The sequence below is a fragment of the Acomys russatus genome, chromosome 26 (assembly GCF_903995435.1).
Source record: "Acomys russatus chromosome 26, mAcoRus1.1, whole genome shotgun sequence".
Classification (NCBI taxonomy): Eukaryota; Metazoa; Chordata; class Mammalia; order Rodentia; family Muridae; genus Acomys; species Acomys russatus.
Window position 1 is genome coordinate 34,913,684 of NC_067162.1, and position 21,406 is coordinate 34,935,089.

Sequence of the window (21,406 nt, forward strand, 5' to 3'; positions counted from 1 at the left end):
ATGCGTGACCGGATCCCTCCCGTCGAACACCCATTCTGAAGGCCTCAGCTTAACCAGTGCTGGTGAGGATCTGAGTGATGTGCTCACAGGGAGTAGGGAGTTTACCCTGACACCCACGTGTGGATAGAGTGAGAGTTGGATGGCACAGGTCAGTCAGTGGAAGGTGATGGAAGACACAGGACAGGATAAACAGGTCTGCAGCCAAGATCAGGGTGACTCCATGAGAGTAATAGTGACCTGGAGCAGTCCCGGGGTTGGTTAGAAAGGAAAGGAGGAGGAGATGGCAGATAGGAGGCATGGGCTAAGGAAGGCACAGCGTGCTTTTTGGTTGATCGTAGAGACTAAGATACGTAAGGGTTGTGGGTCTCATTGGTTGAGTGGAGGAATTGTGACATCTTTGATAGAAGCTGGCAAATTAATAGTTCTGGTCTAGGTCTTGGCTCTGTAAATATTAAATGTGACGTAAATTAACCAACTAATCTCCCTTGGCCTCAGGTTCATTTTACACCAATGAACTATGAGTATTGGGAATCAGTCACTCATAATTTCTAAGTCTTTAACTTTGAGTCATACTCTGAGCTCATTAGACCAAGAAATGCCTTATCCTCCTCCCCAGTGCCTGGCCCAATGCTCATAAATAGGTGGATGCATGCATGGATGGATAGATGGATGGATGGCAAAAAATACTAGTGAGTTTGGCTCTGAGCATGTAAAATTTGAGGTTACTACAGATGTCCAGGAAACTTCAGAAACGTAGAACTAAAATTGGGGCTGGAAGGGGGTCCAGAGAATTCAGAACTGGAAGCAAGATTTACAAGGATAGTACAGAGGTTCTTATTGAAGACATGAAAACCAGATGGAAATTCTAAGCATGGCAGAATAAAGGGCAAGTTTAGAGCCTACAAGAGCATCTCCATGCACCGACCCCAAGGGGCCCCAGGAAGAAAGGATATGCTGGGATGTCAGAGTGGGAGGAAGAAGAGAAGACCCACTGAGCGCTTCCTCTACATGCAGGACATCTGGACCTGCACCACTGTCTGCTGAACTTGTCTTCTGAATGTCGTTCACCCATCGGGCCTGTTATATCAAATGGCCGCTGCTTTCTTTCCAGCAGCTCAGCTCTGTGTTGGTGATGACCTGTTTTCCTATGAGTTGATCCCAGTTAAACAGCTTCTTGCTCTGAGCTGATCTTGCAGCAGAAGCAGAAAAGATTAGGAGTGAGCAATGTCACCAGCTGACCTGATAACCAGTCCCAGCCATACTCAACCAGCTTCCCTGCTGATGGGCTGGCTGCTCTGCCTGTAGCCATGGAGGAAGGACAGCATGTTCAAGTGAGATAAATGTAAAAGAGAGGTGGGGGGAGCAACAAACAATCCACAAAAACAAACAAAAAAACCTAATGCCTTAGGGTCTGAATAGAAATAAGAAATATGATCTTATCAGGGCGACGTCTATGCATCTTCATTCCTCAGAGACATCAGCTAATACTAAAGTTTGGCTTAGTCCTGCATGAGGGCTGTGTGCCCTGCGTATTGAGTACTTTATGAGGCCATTGTTCCAGTTTCAGAGGCTCTTCCCATTTAAAGCAAGGAGATTCAAGATCAGGAAATCAGGCCGGTCCCTAAATTGCCCAGAGGTGGTGATGGGTTTGGATTTAAACCTCGTTTTACTGATCTTATCATGTGAAGAGTGGTTTGGATCAATCCTTGAGAAATGAAAGGCCCCAAATTCTACAGTAGCACGCTATCACAATGTCACAACACCCTCTCACCATTTGGCCCTTCGGTGGTTTTATGAGAATGGCACCCATAGGCTCATATTTGGATACTTGGTTCCCAGATAGTGAAACTGTGTGGGAAGATTAGGGGGTGTGGTCTTGTAGGAGGAGGTGTCATTGTGGGTAGGCTTTGAGGTTGCAGAAGACTCTTGCCATTCCCAGGGTGCTCTCTGCCTCCTGCTTATGGATCAAGATGTGAGCTTTCATCTATTCCATCTGCCATATCGTGGCTCCACCGTCACGGACACTAGCCCTCTACAAGCATAAGCCCAATCAAACGTTTTCCTCTATAAGTTGCCTTGGTTGTGGTGTTCTGTCACAGCAATGGAAAAGTAACTAAGACAGGCCTCGTGTCTTAGCAAACCTTTTCTCTCATGTCCACCCTTTGTGAAACGTGGCCATAAGCATGGCCATCCGGTCCACTGCTTGAACTTTGAGGAGCTAGACTTGGGACTCCTGAGTCCTAATACATGAACAGCCGAAGGGCTCCAGGCCTGCTTGTGTCTCCTGCTTCCCTCGAGACCTGGACGGAGGGGAGGCTGGCTACTGCTCTACCGATGAGGAGCTAGGACTTTGTCATTTGTGAGATTTAGAAGTGTCCTTTGTTGGGGGGAAGAGGGGAAACACCAAGGACCTAGAACGACCAGGAGACAGAAGACCAAAAGGAACTTTGTAAAACTGTAGCTAATTCTCTTTTGATATTTTAAAAGCAATTAGGATTACTGTGTCCTCATTAGAACATACGAGACATAACTCTTGACTCCAAGTTTCTCATATACCAATTCTTTTTTATAATATCTTGATGCCATTGGTAATATCGTGACATAAGATATCTTGATTACATCTCAATGTCATTAGCTTGGCTTTCTCCACATGTTGCTTCCCAGGGAAGGCATGGGGTTCTATAAACTACTGCTTTGTCAAGCTGCCTGTTGCTATATGAGATATTTTCCCATCTTCAGAAGGAACCTGCCAAGCTGAGTCTATTCTGCATGTTTTGTGCCTTCCAGAAAAGCAAATGGAATTTGACTGTTTCATAAATACAAATTCAGTTATGCCAGGTGGACCGTGCCTGTGCTGAACTTTGATGGTCTCATCCTGTTATTTCCTCTACTTGAGTCTCCTGGATCTCCCTGAAAGACAGAAATACAAAAGACAAAAAATTCAGTTCTGAAAATTGAGAGGTGAGAGACGATCACAGGGCAAAAAGAGAGAATTAAGCCTTTGCTCCCCACGGGCATCTAGGGATCCTTTGAGACCTCAGCATAGATGTAGCCATCTCTGAACCGGGGTGCTGCTGGCTAAGGTCACACTTAGAAGACACAACAATTTTCTGAACATGGAACACTTGGTATTTTCTCAGAAAGAAAGGTCTGAATATTTAAAGATATTTTCCCAATTAGCACAAGCTGCCTGCCTGAAGTATCTGAGCTGGCCCAACATTCCTGCTCCTCTCACCCCACATCTCCTTCATCAGAGTAGACCTAAGCCAGCCACCGGAGGGAAGCTGAGGCATTATCAGGAGGAGGAGAAACCTGATCATCCCTTCATCACCATGCAAGTCATACTAACTTGCACTCCGATGTCATTTAAGCCCATGAGAAACGTGCTGCTCTAGCAATTCAGACTTGGAGAGCACAGCTCAGATTTAGTTTACTTGGCCCTTTCCCTCATTTGGCGTAGCGGGCAAGCTCGGCTGAACCAGGTTGGGTACAAGTCCAGATGACTGACAAGAAGGAAGATGCACTGCTTTTTGTCCTGCACAGCGGATCATTAGCCGTGACTCACAATGGTGCTGACTCCCTGGAAACAGACACCAGGAAGAGGCCCAAGGACACGGATCTGCTGAGAGCGGACAGGCCTTGGCAAACTCTGCTGGTGCAGCTTCCTATCCTGTAGCCTTCCTCACTGGAATTCTCCTTTCAGGGTCTTTGTCCTAAGGCCTACTCTTTGGCCATCTTACCAGAACATTTACTATTGTATGGAAGAACCAGTGTGGGTGGAGAGAGGCCGGGAGAAGCCTTAGAAATAGCAAGGTTGCTCATTAAACTAGTCAAAATGCTTTCCTTTCTGAGAACCAAAGAAAGCTTGGTCATCACACATGGCCACCTCCACTAGCTAAGAACCCCGTGGAGCTCTGTGTGTCTGGGCTGAAGACAAAATCAAGACAGAAAGTGCCTTTTATGACGCTGCCTCTGCCAGATGGACAGTTCACAGCGCTCTCTCCTAGGAACTTTTATGGACATTATTTTGAAAATCAAATGCTACTTGACTTACAGTACCTTGTCCCAGCTGAAGTAATTGAGCAGTCGGTCTTTTTGCAAGCCCTGTGTCAGTTTGGTTTTTTCTCTCAACAATAATGAGAATAGTTTACTTGTCATCGTTTTAGATTTCAGTTTGTTTTTTTCTAATCATTACTATTTGAGACAATCATTATTTGTATAAAGGCAGCTAAGGTTTTTGTTGCTGATTGGCTCTATTGTGAGTAGTAGAAAAGATCGATCAGTGATAGAAATTTGGCACTGAGGGCTGGAGAGATGGCTCCGTACTTAAGCGTGCTTGCTGCTTTTGCAAAAGATAAAGGTTCAGCTCCCAGACCCATATGCCGACTCACAAAGTCCTGCCTCTCCAGCCTCAGGGGGATATGATGCCCTCTTCTGGCCTTTGTGGACATCTGCATGCATGTGTGCATACATACATACACACAAGCATACACACACACACACAAATACATTTTAAGTGAATCTCCTTTAAAACAGACTAAATTTGACTTTGAGGGCATACTTTCATTTTCTGTGAAAAAGAATTTTTTTTGCTTGCTTATTTTAGGGGACAGAATCTCCTGGGCTTTTTTTTTTTTTTTTTTTTTTTTAACTCATGGGTTCCAGTGATTGTTTTTTTTTAAACTTCAGCTCCTAGAGTAGTCAGGACTAGAGCAACTCTTCCTGTTGCATAAGAGGAGTAATGGGATGGTTCAAGATGTCTGTGCTGCCAAGCACAAAGGAAGTCCCTTCATGTCCGAGCTCCACTTTAAGTCATTGTTCCCATGTCTTATTATGAAGGGACTGGGCCTTGACGTTCACTCAAACAGAAGAGCGTTAACATACTCACTGGGGCTTTGTTCTCCAAAAGAATCTGCTCTGCGTCATCTTCCAGAAGAACCCAAGCATGTGTGGAAACTGTCACCCTGTTCTCAGGTGGGATTGTCAGGGTAGACTGTGCCAGATAAGTCCAAGTATCGAATTTCCTCAGTTCATCCCCCAAACCACCAAGCAGGGTTTCTCTGTATAGCCCTGGCTGTCCTGGAACATGCTCTGTAGACCAGGCTGACCTAGAACTCTCGGAGACCCGCCTGCCTCTGCCTCCCCAGTGCTGGGATTAAAGCTGTACACCATCACCGCCCAGCTCACTTTTCTATTTTAAAGGGGGTGGGGTATTGAAAGGACTTCACAAAGGTAAAGATGGAGCAGGGTAAGGAACAGACACAGTGAACACACTGGTGAGAACGTGAGCTCTTGGGAAACACTTGCAAAATTGTGATTCCAAGTTAGACACACTTGTCTCTTTGCAAATTCAAGATTGTCTGGAAAGTTGAACATTTGAGTCACACTTACACATGTAACTGGAGAATCAAGATGCAATTCTTTTAGTTGATACACATAGGAATTCTTATTGTAACACTGAGTCCTGCTTTCCAAGTCAATCAAGGAGGTTAAATGCACATGTAACTCTATTCTTGCATTTTAAATGCCCACTGAGCAAGACTTTTGAGAAATGATCTTATGGGCACTATTTGTTTTCATGTGTGTACTGGACATTGAGTATAAAAGAACTACAGCAGCTTTAGCTGGGACTTATCAGCTAATTGAGCTTAGAAGATGCATCCTGAATATGGGCCACACCATTCTATAAACCAGACAGAATACAACCGAGAAAACAAACTGAACCACAGCTATCTTTCTCTGCCCCAGGACTGTGGACACAATGTGGCCAAGCCACCTCAAGCTCCTAATGTCCCAGCCGTGATGGGCCATACCCTCAAACTGTGGGCCAAAAGAAGCCCTTCCTTAAAACAAAGCCAGCCCCTTTGAAGGAGACCTTTCTCACTGTACTTAACTGCCTGTCATGAACGTGTGGACACATCCAGAAAGGGTCAGCATTAGCCACGAAGTTTCTTTGTTCATTATTCTTGTTCAGAATGAGCTAGAAAGTTCCACAAATAGTAATATAATATTGGGGCAATTAACATATAGCATTAGACTTAAAAATGCAAAGTGAGTTCCTTCTAGTGGGTCACCTGACCGACAAGTGAACTACAGTTGTTCCACTCACCATGGAGCTGAGGAAAGACAAGGCATTCGCACAAAAGGGAGCGCTCATGGCAGGACTGAGGGCCGCTGTGGGTTGTTTGTTTGTTTGTTTTTATATCAGAGTAATAGTGGTGGATTGAATATCCAAACTTGGGTTCCCATTTGGAGCAGGGAGAATGAATGGTCAGAGAAGGGAGAGAATCTTCGAGACGGAAGGAAAACGAAGCAGCAGGCATCTGAGTGAGGAGAGAGCTCCAGAAGTTCATGGAGACAGGATGTCAATGCTGGAGCCAGGAAGGAAATTCCTGAATGTTTTGATTTCATGAAATGTCAGCGCTGAGCAATAAAGAATGAAAAGGCATTTCCAGGAGCACAAGAGACCCAGAAATTAATTTCAGCAGGGTTAGTAAGGTGTAAGACGAGACGACTCAAAGGCAAGGAGTAAAGCGAGGGTCATTTTAGGCTTATTGCCTGTTTGTAAGGTTTATCCTTTGATTTGCTAGGAAATGTCATGGCTTTTTTTTTTTTTTTTTTTTTTTTTTTTTTTTTGCCAAGTTTTTTCTAGAAAGAAGTAGGAGTTTCGCTTTTTAATGGCACCCAACGAAAACAGAGAACTAGGGAATGACATCACACCACCAGCATCCCTAAGAGAGGAGACTGAATGGCCAAACTTTTGTTGTAATTGATACACAGCCACCCCCACCCCCACCCATCCCCGTTAGTTCACTGTGACACACCCGACCCAGGAGAGGACTCTGGGGGTAACATTTGTCTTTGAATTATCTCCCACGCTCATAGCAAGATGCTGTGGACCCAGCAAAGCCTCTGCAGTTCTACACGAGAACGCGCCTGTGCCAGTCCTCATTTGGTCTGAGCTTTGTGGACCGGCTATTATTTATGCTGGCCTCCTGTCACCAGAAGACCCTGTCACAACCTTAGCTGGGTGCTGGGACTCCTTTCTCTGGGGAGGGCCGGGTCACTCCTCTCAGTCGTGTCTCATCTCCAAACCCTTCATTTTTACCTTATCTGTCCCCTGGCGCTTTGGCCAGTTTGTGCTGGAACAAGTTAGCTATATCTGCTCAGTGTCTGGTCAGAGCAGGGCCTACACTCACCAGCAGACTCACACATGTCACATGGTTTAAGAAGCCCAAAATGTCTTCACTCTTAGGAGGGATACCCACCGGCGTGCCCGTCAGTTAGCTGAATGGCTGAGCCACATCTGCTTGGCCGGCCTGCCTGCCTTTTTCTAGGCCCATCATTGCCCTTAGAACCTACCAGTCAAAGGGCCAGTTACCTGCCATCTATCAGAAGGGAAGAAATATTTGCTTCATGGTCTTGCAAAGCTCTGCAGTAGAATGACTAAGTCCACGAGAGGGCTTTGGGTTTCCCTGTCCCCTGTCGGGCCTCAGGGGCCTCGCTGGGCACTATGATCGTATGATTTTGAGGGTTCCAAATGTAACAAAAAGGGCAGAAAGGGACTTTGGAAGCAAATCTGTGTCTGGCAACTGCTTGAGGCACAAGCAGAGTAGAGACAGCGAGCGAACTCAGTGGACATTAGCATGTACAAGAGCTGCCTTGGCTTGGAGGCTGGAGACGGAGGAGTGAGTACCCGTCTTTCTTCTCTTGGGCTTACCTGGAGATGCAAAAATCACTCCATGACCTCTGTAGCTTCATTGTTGTTTGTTGAGCCGTGGTGTTCACCCCTCACTCGGAAGCCGGGAGACACACTGCCTGACGACTGCTCTCATAAATAAGTCAAACTTCCCTCTAGGTTCCCGTTTCCCACTCTTGTCTGATGTTGCCTTTTTTGGGGGGTGGTGGGGTTGAATGGAGGACCTTACCTCCGCTGGACAATGACATCAGCCATTTGCTCTCTTCTCCATTGCAAGAGGGTTTCTCCTTCTAGCCAGACTAGATCTGGTATGCTTTGGGGACTGTCTGAAACTGGAGCCTGATTCTTTATTAAGTTGTCTAGCCTTGGTTTTCTATTGATCCGTGTATAGATCTCTAAGTGTGTTTAGAGCTTGAGCTCGTTTGGCCCTATTTACAAAATCTTTAGGAAAAGGTACATACTCTTCTCCACCAGCCTTTTCAACCTTTCAGCTTATCCTTCCAAGTAGCATCGAGGTTATGTGGATGGGAGTAAGCAAACATCTAGGGAACTCTTACAGAGTACGAGGCTTTTCCAGGCCGTGGAGGAGTGCTTGGAATCTGGCGCAATTAACAACTCTTGCAGCTTGAGAAATTCACGAAGAGACACCAGATTATATAGTCGTTTCAATATTTTCAATCAAATTTCCCCTACTGGGTAAATTCTGGTAGGTGGCTTACTCTAACACAGTAGCAAAACTTGGCTTTCTTACCATGGTTTTAGGGTAGTATGAATTAAAGTGAGAGATGGCCCACTGGGTCATGGCCTCTGTCCCGCCGCCTCCCCTTGGGCCATCGCTATGTCTGCATAGAGCAGAGGTGTTTCTATCTGCTGTCACTCAAAAGTCAGGAAGGTGGCGCCTCTGCCTAGGAAACCAGGTGCTCTTTTCACCAGGTCCATTTTTTTCCATGTATATTCATGTCAGTCCCCTACTAATGGCTCATCCCCTGTCTCCTCTGACATCCCAGGGCTGGGTACACATGGAGCAGATGGCAGATTCTCATGGAACACATATATCTTAAAAATGCCTTGACCCACAAAGCATGGTAACACACGCCTGCAATCCCAGCATGTAGGAGATAGGGACAGAGGACCATGAGTTTGATGCCAGCCTTGGCTACATAGTAAGACTCCGTTTCAAAGGGGGGAAAAATACCCCTATTCTTCCTCGTTTCCCTATTAGTGCATTTTACATTCATACACTCGCCAACCGTATCCTTTACGCTTGTTCCAAGTGTGAGCAATGTGTTAAGTTACCAAGCGGTGTTGAGTCCACATCTGCCGAATACAATAGTAGTTAGTATCTTGTCGGTTGTACAAGTGTTTCCTTCAGGTTCCCAGGATTTCGGCCTTTGTGTGTTGTTTAGTGAGAATGTAAAGTGTTACAGGCATTACAGAAACAGTACAAGGTTCCTGAAGAAATTAAAAAGAGAGCTGCCATGTGACCCAGATCTCTCCTCTTACTACGTACCCAAAGGAAGTGAACTCGGTATTTGCACAGGCTCGGTCCTATGTTCTCTGCAGCATGATTTAAACAACCTGCCTGTGGGACAATTTGAATATACCCACGGGCAGGTTGTAGGTCCTGCATGGGCCTAGGATACACCAAGACCGAGTTCTCAGCACAAAGGAGATTTATTTGTCTCAAAGGGACAAAGGACAGGGAACAAGAGACAAAGACAGGAGACAGAGAATGAGGGAAAAAGGAGTGAAGGGGCCGGTGACATTTACCATGGAGGGACAAAGGATTTCCTATAGACAGAGAGGAGACAGACGTGGCCCCATACACAATGGGAGTTTATGAAGGGGAGAAAGGAAACCTGTGTCAGGACGATGTGTTTAATTTTAATTGGGCATGTTAATTAGGGGCTTTTGATTGCTGACTTCAATCCTTTGATAGCTGGACCTTGGTAGTCAGCCTAAGAAAACGGAAGCGGCCAAATAAAGGGATAGACGTCAGTGGCTCGCTTTTGGAATGTAATCTCACAGTTTTTTCACAAGGCAGAGGGGATTGGGAAGAAGGGCAAGGCCTGCCAGAGCCATGTTTGCCATGCTCAGGCCTGCCAGAGCCCTTCACAGGTGAATCAAGAAACGTGATATGTACATATAAATGAAAGGAACCCTCTGTTAGCTTGGCAAGGTTCTCTGTGGGTAAGCTGCCAACCGGAGCTTAGTTCTTGGAACCCGCATGGTAGAAGGAGAGAACCAATGCCCATAGGTTGTCTTCTGACTGTCACATACATGCACACCGTGGCAAACAGTGATCACCTGTGAGGGTGTGCGCACACACACAACCAATAACGCAAAACCCCTGAAAGCGGGGGGGAAAGGTCTCCAGCACGTGCAACAGAATTGGCACGTGAGACAGGCTAGACTCTGAACGGCCAGTGCCGTACCTTATGTTCTCATGTGTATGGAGGCTATGAAAAAGAATCTGTGGGAATGAAGAGCAGAGTGGCAGGTGCCAGGCAGGGCTCAGAGGGTGGTTATGCGCAAATGGGGAGATGCTGGTCAAACAGTGCCCTAACACAATGCACAGCATGGCACCCACAGTTGATAACACATGCATTGAAAATAGTGTAAGAATAGACCTGAGGTGCTCTCCTGGCACACCAAAGGAGCTGCTTAGGCAATGCAGATGCTAATCTACTTGACCATTTTGCGATCCATACCTGTGTCAGAACTTCTGTACTCCTTAAATATATGAAGAAATCCATGAAATTATCACTTGAAAACAATGCCTTTCTTTCCTGTTCATGTTTCAGGAAGGCGATGTCTGGCCCAACTCATCAACTGAAATTACTGTGTACTTTAACCCCCTAGAGGCCAAGCTCTACCTGCAGACGGTTTACTGTGACATTTCAGGTATGGATTTACACTGTGTGCTCACCAGGTTACCAAGTGCTCAGAACGTGTGTGTGTGTGTGTGTGTGTGTGTGTGTGTGTGTGTGTATGCACATGTATATGTATGTGTGTATATATGTGCATGTATGTGTGTATACAAGCATGTGTATGTGTGCATGTGTATATTTATGTGTGCATGTATATATGTATACATATGTGTGTATACTTGTGCAAGTGATATGTGTGTGTGTGTGTGTGTGTGTGTGTGTGTGTGTGTGTGTACAAGAATGTGGGAGACCATGTACTTAGGCCATTTGGTGCTACATGATACCAATAGAAGGACATTGGAGCTTCTCAGCATTTTCTGGAAGAGATGAAAATTTTGATTTTGCTTTGTTTTTACTTTTTGAGACAGGGTGTTACTCTTAGGTCAGGCTAGCCTAGAACTCACTATGTAGCCTAAATTGGCCTCTAACTTGTGGTGAGCCTCCTGCTTCAGGCTCCTATGAGCCTGTGAGCTGAGATTACAGTTATGAGCCATCACACATGGCTAGGTCAGATGAATCAGGAGAAAGAGAAACACCTGCCAGTCTATTTCTTGTCCATGTGTAGAGCACTAAGACTGTTACTGGTGGCCTAGCCTTACAGTGTCATTTATTCCTTTTATCATGCCCAGTTGCTAATTTCAAAAATCACAACAGTTAAATGCATGACATGGGTGATGAGAAGGAAGCCTAGCAGAGGCACGGAACAGGGAGCGTATAGGGCATGGCAGCCTGGTGGCACCAGGAGGGTGGACCTTAAGACTAAAGCACACTATGGACAATGGCAACTGTCATTTCTCTTGCTCTTGAAAGAGGCCTATTATACAGATACAGAAAAGAGAAATTCTGAAATTTGGGAAGCATTGAAGCTAGCAGCATGAACTCAGGGTGGTTCAGATGTTTAGATGAAGCCAAGTGGTGGCAGCGCACACCTTTAATCCCAGTACAGACAGAGACAGGCATATCTCTGTGAGTTCGAGGCCAGCCTGGTCTACAGAGCAAGTTCCATCACATCCAGAGCTACACAGAGAAACCCTGTCTCAAAAAAACCAAGGTGGCAGGGGGGAGGTTAGGTGAAGAAATAAAGGTACTTGTAAAGCTGGTGTGTGCATTTTGCCTATACACATGAGTTTCCTAGCTGTTACTGAGACGTCCTGGGAACTCTGAGATCCAAACAGCAGTAAACACACCGGTCACCCCTCAAGCTTGGCTACAAAATACTGCTGAAAGGAACTAACTACATCTCGGGACCCAGGCAGGAAAGAGCAAGGCTTGTCCGTAACTTTCCTCTCTAGAGTCTGATCCAAGAGCAATGTGTCAACGTGACACAGAAGCCGTGGAAGAGCTCCCACTGACGACACTCACACAAGTTAAGAAACAAATAATAATGCTGCTGAGAGATTATGGCCGTGTTATGTCCAAGCAGGCATCTCTAAATCAAGTTCATTAAAGCGTGCCCTGTGGCAAATCTTGAAAGTAATAACCAATTCAGGTGAAAAGTAATGGAGGAAGAAAGATTGGGAAAGGCTCTTATGTGGTCTCAAAATGTCTCCCATCAAAACACTTGCTGTTTTAAAGTGGAGAAAACTTAGTTTTACAGTGAAGAGCACAGAAGATGGCCTCTTAGTTACAGAACAGGTGGCCCCCTAGGACCACTCCACTAGGATACAGCGAGGACACAGCGTCACGTCCGCAACATCAGGACCAATCTACCACAGCAGGTCTCTTACCCAAGGGGATGCTTCAAGCAAACCAGCTGAAGCACAAATAATTGCAAGGTCCAGCCTGGACCTTCACAAACTTTTGAAGGTCATGAAAGGCCAGGGAGGGAGGAAGAACTGAGTGAGAGAGAGAGTCAAGAGTGCAGTAACACGTGACCCAGACAAAATGCTTTGCTGCAAAGAGCACTCACGGGGAAGAGGCAAGGACGTTCCTCTATATCTTATCACCTACCCATTGATTCCTTCCTTGTTTGAGACAGCCTCTCTCCGTGCAGCTGGAGCAAACCTGAAGCTCTCCGTATAGTCCAGACAGGCTTCAGACTGTCAGCGTTCATCCCTCAGCGTCCCCAAGGCTGGGGTTACAGACCTGAGCCGCTGCATCCCACTTCTGTATTCTTAAGCATTAAGAATTTTGTTTTAATGCCAATAAGAAAAATAGGTAGCCAGCAAAATAACAGAGTGAAAAAGTAGCCTTTCTCTCCTGGAATGCTGTCGAGAAACACGTTGAGTGTTTTCTTGGGAGGGACCCCCCCGCCCCTTGCTGACACTATGTTGTTGGTGGTTGGTTTTTTAACCTCACACGATTCTCTTTGGGCCTGTGAGGGAGACATGCGCTTAATTTACTTCTGTCTTCTCTTTTCCTTCCCCGTGCTTATGGAGTTATAATGTGAATACAGTAAGCCTCACCCAGTCTATGAATTTTGACAAACCTAAGTAGTGGTATCACCACCACCCAAACCAAGATACAGGAAACCCCCGTCACCCCACAGAGTCCCTTTATGTTCCTTTTGCAGGCAACGCTAAGGCCCCATCTCACCCTTCACAAGCCAGCCACTGTTGCTGTGTTTATTTTGTGAGCTTTACTTATAGCTTTAGTTGTATATTAAATAAACCCTAATGGTTTTATTCCCTGAACTTAAAATGCCTCTTGGTCTGTAAAGATACTGGCACACCTAAGCTGCCCATCAATATTTTGCTCCCCTTCCCTTCTCCCTTCTGTGAGTTTTTTTCCAGTTTTTTAATAAGCTCATTATTGATAACCATAGTTACACCTGCTATTTACATAGATACTGTCACTCAAAGTGTATGTCCCTAAGGCCTTCCTTCAGAACCCATCAGCACCTTGTGCTGTCCACCCCTACTATTTCATGTGTAGGTTGCCCAGTATGGTATGGAGACTCTGATTATTTAAACGTGGAGGATGGGTGATGAGGGCCGCAACCACTGAAGTCCTGTCAACTGCCCAAATCCCACCCTTGTCCCACACCTATGAAGTCACTTTCCTCAGCCAGCCTTAGAACGTGCAGCAGGGTGCGCTGTCAACCCGAGACTGTGCCAGCCTCGCCTCTTGAATACGCCTGTCACCTTACATGTTATGGAAATTATTTTCTTTCTTTCCTGTAGAATCTTACTGTCCATGTATTTATACCTAAGTAAAAATGGTATCGGTTTCCTGTTTTGTTTTTATTTTTGTTTTGTTTTGTTTTTAAATTTTCTACATGGGAATCATGCTGCATAAAGCCTGAGTTGCAAGCACCCAGAACATAAAACTGTTCAACAAAAGAACAAAACAAACAAACAAAACAAAACAAAACAAAAAGAAAGAAACTGAAACAAAACTATACCCAATGGGTGACTGCATTCCAGTTTGACTGGATGTTTTCTTGACACCCGGACGTGGGATTCTCACGATGGCCCCAGGATGGCTGCAGAATGGATAGGGGAGTTTTGGTTTGGCCTAAGTCACCTTCCATGCTGCAGACCAGCATCCGGGACGCCAGGATCTACGGGACATGTTTGGCAGGGTGGCAGTGCTCAGGCTCAGACTAGAAACATGTCAGTGCCCTCCCCCCCCCACCCCCTGCCCCGTGCCACAGGTGGCAGGACCTCCTCCAGCTCCCCAGGGACACTGTGCTTGGCGTCATTTCAGGGGCCCAGCTGCTCTCCAGGAGGTTCCCAAACAATACACCACGAGTGGTATTCATCTATTGTTTCTTTTGTGGTTCCAAATTCTCCCCACAGATTTCTTACCCTGGGTAAAACTGAATGTAATTTTTCCATCTGCCTGACAGTCCTCTTTATTATGTTAGGCATTTATTAAGAGACTCTGTTGCCAAGGAAGGGCTCTGTTTATGTAGTAATTCCATATTATCATTCCTGTACGTTCCATGCAATTCTGTGTCCTTCGGAGAGCTGTTTGTGATTGCTGGGTGTTATCTTCAACCAGTTGGCAGCCCACCTTCCCCCACTTTCCTCTTCCCCCCCCAGTCCTATGACACTAAGAAACATTCATTAAGTGGATAGAAAAGTTCCTCCCTGGCTGGCTTTCTTTTTGTTTATGTTTGCTTTAGGAGACGGCAGTATTATTTTTTTTTTCTCTCATCTCTATGCTAAATACCTGACAGAAGCAACTTAAGGGGGGAAGGGCTTATTTTGTCTCTCGGTTCAAGACTGTACAGTCCATCATGACACCAAATGTATAGCAGAGCTCACACCCATGAGAGCCTGTTACTGAGACGCTTCACGGCTCAGCAGAGTAGGAAGCAAAATACTTCAGCTGGAAGTGAGACCTTGCTCTAACCCCCAAGGCCTGCTCCCCCAAAATTATTTCCTCCAGCCCGGAACTTCCTGCAGGTTCTAAAAATCACCAAAAATAGCTCCACCAGTCAGGGACCAAGTGTTGAAACTTACTAGTCTATGGGGGGTGTTTCACATTCAAACCCTAAAAGCTGTGTTCATAGAAAAAAGTGCATAGAGTTCTGATTCTTCTTCACACTTTATAAAGACTTATTGCGTGTGTGTGTGTGTGTGTGTGTGTGTGTGTGTGTGTGTGTGTGTACGCGTGTGCGCGTGCATACACCCATGAGGACAGAAGGGGACATCAGATTTCCCTGAAGATAGAGTCACAGGTGGTTATGAACTGCCCATTGTGGGTGCTGGGAACCAAACTCTGGTCCTCTGCAAGAGCAGCAAGTGCCCCTACCCGCTGCCACCTCTCCAGCTCCCACTTTTACACCTTTTGACAAAGGTAGTAGCAGACTTTAGTTGTGATCTTTTTCTCTCTTTGCTTTCAAGTTACTATTAAGAATTGCCTTACGCTTTGGTTCCCTGTGGCTCCATTGTGGTGGGTTCCCTGTGGTTCCATTGTGGTGGGTTCCCTGTGGTTCCACTGTGGTGGGTTCCCTGTGGCTCCATTGTGGCGGGTTTCCTGTGGTTCCACTGTGGTGGGTTCGCCTTTACCAACCCTCTCTGGTACTTGGTAGGTTTCTCCAGGCTCTGCAGGTTTTATCAGCTCTGGAAATTTCTCACCATCTACAGTGTTGCTTCCTTCTAAAGTCTCAGAATTTTTCTAGAATGAATCTCTTCCTCAACCCCATTGTCTCTCCTTGATTTATTCTGTTTTTTTTTTTTTTAATTACATTTATCTACTTGTGTATGTGTGCATTCAGCACAGCACACATGTGGAGGTCAGAGGACTACATGCAGTCAGTTCTTTCCCTCCACCGTGTGGGTCGTAGGGAATCAAGCTCAGGTCATCAGTCTTGGCAGCAGACGGTTTTACCCATGGAGCCATCTTTCCAGCCCCTGGTCCTGAGTATTATATTCTAAGTTCTTTCTTCTACTTGGCCAATTGTTCCTTTTGCTATATCTCTTCTTGGTGTACTCATCTACTCAGTTTTAAATTTTCATTCATTTAGTTTTTAAGAAACCATGTAATTTCATATTTACATATTTTGTTCCTTTGTTGTGATTTCTTTTTTTTTTTCAAAGATTTATTTATTTATAATTTATACAGTATTCTGCCCAAATGTGCACCTGCACACCAGAAGAGTGTACTGGATCTCATTGTAGATAGTTGTGAGCCACCATATGCTTGCTGGGAATTGAACTCAGGACCTTTTGCATGAACAGTCAGTGCTCTTAACCTCTGAGCCATCTCCCCAGCCCCCTTTGTTGTAATTTCTATCTCTCACTATACTTCTTCAAGTTTTTTTGAGCGTACTATGGTAGAGTTTCTCTGAGAGTTTTCTATTCTGTCCCTCTTGGGTTGCTTGTGGTAGTTACTGACTTTCCTCAGGAACCAGACTGTTCTTCAGACAGTTAGAAATGTTTGTTGTAAAGTCGTTCAGCATGGATACTGGATTTTGAACTCACTCCTTCGGATGGAGTTTATTAGTTCAGCTTCTGCTTCTGGGACCTGTACATGGGACTTTGATTTCTCCCAGGAGCCTCTTCCCCTCATCAGACTGCCTGCTAGATAACAGGCCTCATGACTTCATCCTAGGCCAGTAGGTGGCATTTTCCTGGGTTGCTGCTGCTGCTGCTGCTGCTGTTGCTGTTGTGTTTTTAGAGGTAGATTTTTCCAGGGCTCTGGTTTTATGGAAAGATCTTGGTTTGGCTCTCTGTTCTAAGGTAAGAACAAGTTTTCATCTTCCTGGTGTGAGGGTAAAACAGGAGCCACTAGTCCCCTGCCCACTCTGCAAATAATGGATCATCTTAGACTCACCTTGCTATTTTACTAGGCTTGGGTGTGCTCCTCCATCATTTCTAATAATCTGGAATTGTCATTTCTTTATTATGAGCTTAGATAAGCACTAAAATGTGTATTTATCATGTTTTTGATTGCTTTATTTACTCTTTACATATGAAGTGGAAGAATGCTCTGAGTTAGCTGACTCTGCCTTGTTGTCAGTTCACAGAGTTAATAATTTTCTTACATTTCTCAAATTAATGTCCTCAGAGAATCTGCACCAGCCTCAACTCTGGATACATTAAAACTGTAGATTACTGGGCTTCATCTGTTTTATTAAAGCAGAATTCTGAGGAAGCAGTGCTGGAGAATGTGAACCAAAAAGTAATTATAACAAAGTTGCAGGATTAAAGATTCACATATAAGGAAATGGGTTGTATTTCTATATACTAACAGCGAACAGTGAGAAATTGAAATTTCAAAAAGCAATATTGCTTAGATGCCATTAAGAATATAAAGTGCTCAGAGGTAAACTGAACAAAGTGCAAGCTCTGTAGAGTGAAATGTATGAAGCATTGCTGCAATTACAGACCTGTAATCAGTGACTTTAAGGTTGTTAAAATGCACACACACACACACACACACACACACACACACACACACACACACACGCACACACACACACACACGTGCCATTGATCTACAGATTTGCTGCAATCAAAATAAAAATCCAACTGCTTTTTAAAACAGGAATAAACAAGTTGATTCTGAAATTCCCATTGAGCACCTAGAGAGATGGCTCTGTGGTCTCTTGCATAGAACCCAATTTCAGTTCCCAGCACCATGCCAGGTGGCTCACAACTGCCTGTAACTCCAGCTCCAGGGGATTTGTCACCTCTGGCATCTGCTGGTTCTCTGTTCTCTCTCTCTCTCTCTCTCTCTCTCTCTCTCTCTCTCTCTCTCTCTCTCTGTCTCTCTCTCTCTCTCTCTCTCTCTGTGTGTGTGTGTGTGTGTGTGTACACAAGGACACACACATGAACACACACATATTGTGAATAATTACAGTTTTACATAAATGTAAAAATAATGATCCCTTGGGGCTTTATCAAACAACCTTGGTGTTATTTGTCCCTTGTCCCTCCTTCCTTGCATTGATTGGCCTCCTCCTTCTCAGTTGTAGCCCCTCCTGTTTTCTACTGCCCACTTCATATCACCATAAATAGCTACTCCCCACTCACCTCCACTCCTTGCTACTACTGCCCTATAGTATAGTTTCTTGGTTTCTGTGTTTACTCCATGTTTCATACTCACATCTGAGGGCCTGGAGCTAGGACCCACAGATGAGCGAGAACGTGCAGCATTGGTCTTTCTAGGCCTGGGTTACCTCACTCAATGTGATCTTTTCTAGATTCATCTATTGGCCTCTAAATTTTATGATTTAACTTTTCTTTTAGCTGAATATTAGTCCATTGAGTGTATCTATGACATTTCCACTATCCACTCATCCGTTGAAGGACATTTAGGTTGTTTCCACTTACTCGCTTAGTGTGACTAGAACAGCAGTGAACACTGTTGAGCAACTATCTGTGAGGTAGGATGTGAAGTCCTTTGGGCAGATGTTAAGGAGGGGTATAGATGGGTCAGATAGTAGATTTACTTTGAATTTTTTGAGGATTCTCCATACTGATTTACAGAGTGGCTGAACCAATTTGAATTCTGACAAACAGTGGATGAAGGTTCCTGTATTTCTACAACCTCCCCAGCATTTGCTGTCATTTGTTTTATTGATCCAAGTCATTCTGACTGGGGTGAAATGAAGTCTCAAAGTTGTTTTCATTTGAATTCCCCTGATTGCTAAGGATGATGAATATGTATTGAGGTGTCCCTTAGCCATTTTTATTTCTTTTATTGATAACTCTGTTTAGATCTCTAGCACATTTTTAAAAATTAGGTAATTTGTTTCCTTGACTCTGTTTTCTGAGTTCTTTGTAAGTTTTGGATATTTACAATATCCAAAGATGTAGCTGGCACATACTCGCCCACTCAATAGGTTTCTTCTTCACATGACTGGTTGTTTCTTTAGCCATATAGAAGCTTTTTAGTTTTTGTGAGGTCCAAGGTGTCAACTGGTGGCCTTAATTCCTGTACAAATGGACATGTTTGCTGTGCACATCACTTTGAGTACTCAAAACACTTTTGCTGGCCTGTGAGGTTTAGTCTTTAGCATTACAGTAAATACATTCAGAACTACCAAGTAAGTGTTTTAATTTATCATTGCCATCGTTATAGTGCCGTGTGGCATCTTACTGTCTTCTGTCACTATTTAGTTTTTTGTCCTCCTCCTCCCCCTCCCCTCCTGTTCCTCCTTCTTCTTCCTCCTCTTCCTCTTCCCTTCCTCCTCCTCCTCCCTCCTCCTCCTTCGTTTTGAGAGATTAATCCACTTGGGCTGACAATGCTCACCCACAAGAACCATATGCTCACTAAAAAAAACCCTTCAGTACCAGGCACAAGAAAACTCCTCTTGAAAAGTTGGTCAGGGTAGTCCAACTGACTCCCCAAACAATACAGACTATGGGGTGTAGGCCTTGGTTGCTATGAGGAGTTGAGGGCGGGCATCTGTTGCTGGAGGCGCAGCATGCTTAGGACACAGGATTTGGATGCTCAGAGCTGGATTTGATTTAAAAGCTTCCTTCCTGCAGTCTAGAAACAGTGCTGGTGCTAGGCAGTACCACACAAGCCACCAAGGGAGGGAAGCAATTAGACTGCCCTATTCAGCTATATTTTAAATGAAAATATCAGGGACAAACAAGTATGTAATTTATGTTCTCGTTTATTCTATTACTGGTGTTCTGATATATAATTAAGCACGGACAATAGGCACCATAATGTTGACAATAATTATCTTAAGATGGTGGACTTATGAGACTTTTCATATATTCTGTAGTTTCTGATCAATCATATATTATCTAGTGAAGATATTCCCATGTTCTTTTCCTTCCTTTTTTGTTTTTTGTTTTTTTGTTTGTTTTGTTTTTGTGTTGTTGTTGTTGTTGTTTTGAGACAGGGTTTCTCTGTGTAGCCCTGGCTGTCCTGGACTCTCTTTGTAGACCAGGCTGGCCTCGAACTCACAGCAATCCACCTGCCTCTGCCTCCCAAGTGCTGGGATTAAAGGCGTGCGCCACCATCACCCGGCGCCCATATTCTGAAAGAGAAGACACAAAAGAGATTGGCCAAGTGCTCTGGATGTGTTAAGACACATGGAATGAGGTAGAAAAAGTCCCATAAAGCATAGGAGTCCAGGTCAGAGCCACAAGGTCAGACAGCTAGTTCTCTGGGCCTTCCTGAATCTGGATCAAAACAACAAGTGTCCCTTAGCACCCTGTGGTGGCTACCACCTGGTGAGTAGTGTCAGTCACTGGTCACCCTCTTCTGATTTAGAGAAACTACCTTGCTTTATTAAAAACTTCAGAGTGATGTTAAGACTTGATTAAGTTCTATATAATATATGCCACAATGTGATTTTTTTTATACATAAATGCAATCTGTTATGATCAAAGGAAGGCATGAGTTATTCCATTGTCTCAGTCTTTTATCCTTTGTGTCTTAATATTCAACATCAGGTCTCCTAGCTATTTTGAAATATATAATGTGTTCTAGCTTCTCCTTCATCATGCCATGGAACTCTAGAACTAGCATTCGTGTGTGTGTGTGTGTGTGTGTGTGTGTGTGTGTGTGTGTGTGTGTGTCTATCTGTGTGAGAGACAGAAATGGAAACAAGAGAGAAGCAGAGTCGGGGTGCTAAAGACGTAACACGGGACCTTGTGCTCACCTTGCTTGCACTCTTCCACGGACCCCCACCCCCACCCTACCTGGCTGTATTCTCCGCCCTCCCTGCTCTCTGCTCTGTGCTGCCCCTGGTAATCACTCCTCTATCCTCTGCTGCAGTGGGACCAGCTTTAGCATCTGCACAAGAGTGAGAACACATAGCATTTGCCTTTCTGTACCTGGAGGTTAACTTTCTTAATTGTCTTTTCCCTGATAAAATGTCAGCCTAAATTGCTATGTAAGCTGTTCAGTAAAGGTAAGAACCTAGCAATATTACTGTTTCCTAAAGGCAAGAGATGACGTCCACCTTAGTTAAATTGTAGCTCCCTCAGTACAGTACATTAGTACTGGGGGTTACTTAAGAAGCTTCATGTTTTGCATGGGTAATAAGTTGTGCATGATTTGAGCTAATAAAGCACTGTCTGCAGTAATAAAGTGAGACTTGCTTTTACAGGCCGAGAGGTCCGCCTGCCCCTTCGAATCAGAGGAGAAGGAATGGGGCCCAAGATCCACTTCAACTTCGAATTACTGGACATTGGCAAAGTCTTCGTTGGATCTGCCCACTGCTATGAGGTGGGCACCACCACTGCTCACGGGGGCTCCAACAGTACCCAGCTTTTTTCTCTGCTTCTTTTGATGTGTTCTTTTTTTTTTTTATTTTATAGAAACTTTGTGCAGTCGCCGTCCTTTTCTGTTTTCTGTCTCCTGTCTCTGTTCTAACCTCTCTCCTAGCCATGCTAAGTAGAGTATCTTCTCCCATTCT

The 21,406-nt window shown here is 44.7% G+C and overlaps 1 protein-coding gene across 1 annotated transcript in view; it reads left to right on the top strand.

Annotated features, from left to right (window-relative positions):
- The window catches only part of Hydin (HYDIN axonemal central pair apparatus protein), a 306,967-nt gene that overhangs the window by 62,619 nt on the left and 222,942 nt on the right, over positions 1–21,406 (top strand). Inside the window, exons 9-10 of the mRNA XM_051168753.1 lie at positions 10,504–10,603; positions 21,098–21,216. Of these exons, the coding sequence (XP_051024710.1) occupies positions 10,504–10,603; positions 21,098–21,216 (219 nt within the window). The remainder of the gene's footprint in view (positions 1–10,503; positions 10,604–21,097; positions 21,217–21,406) is intronic.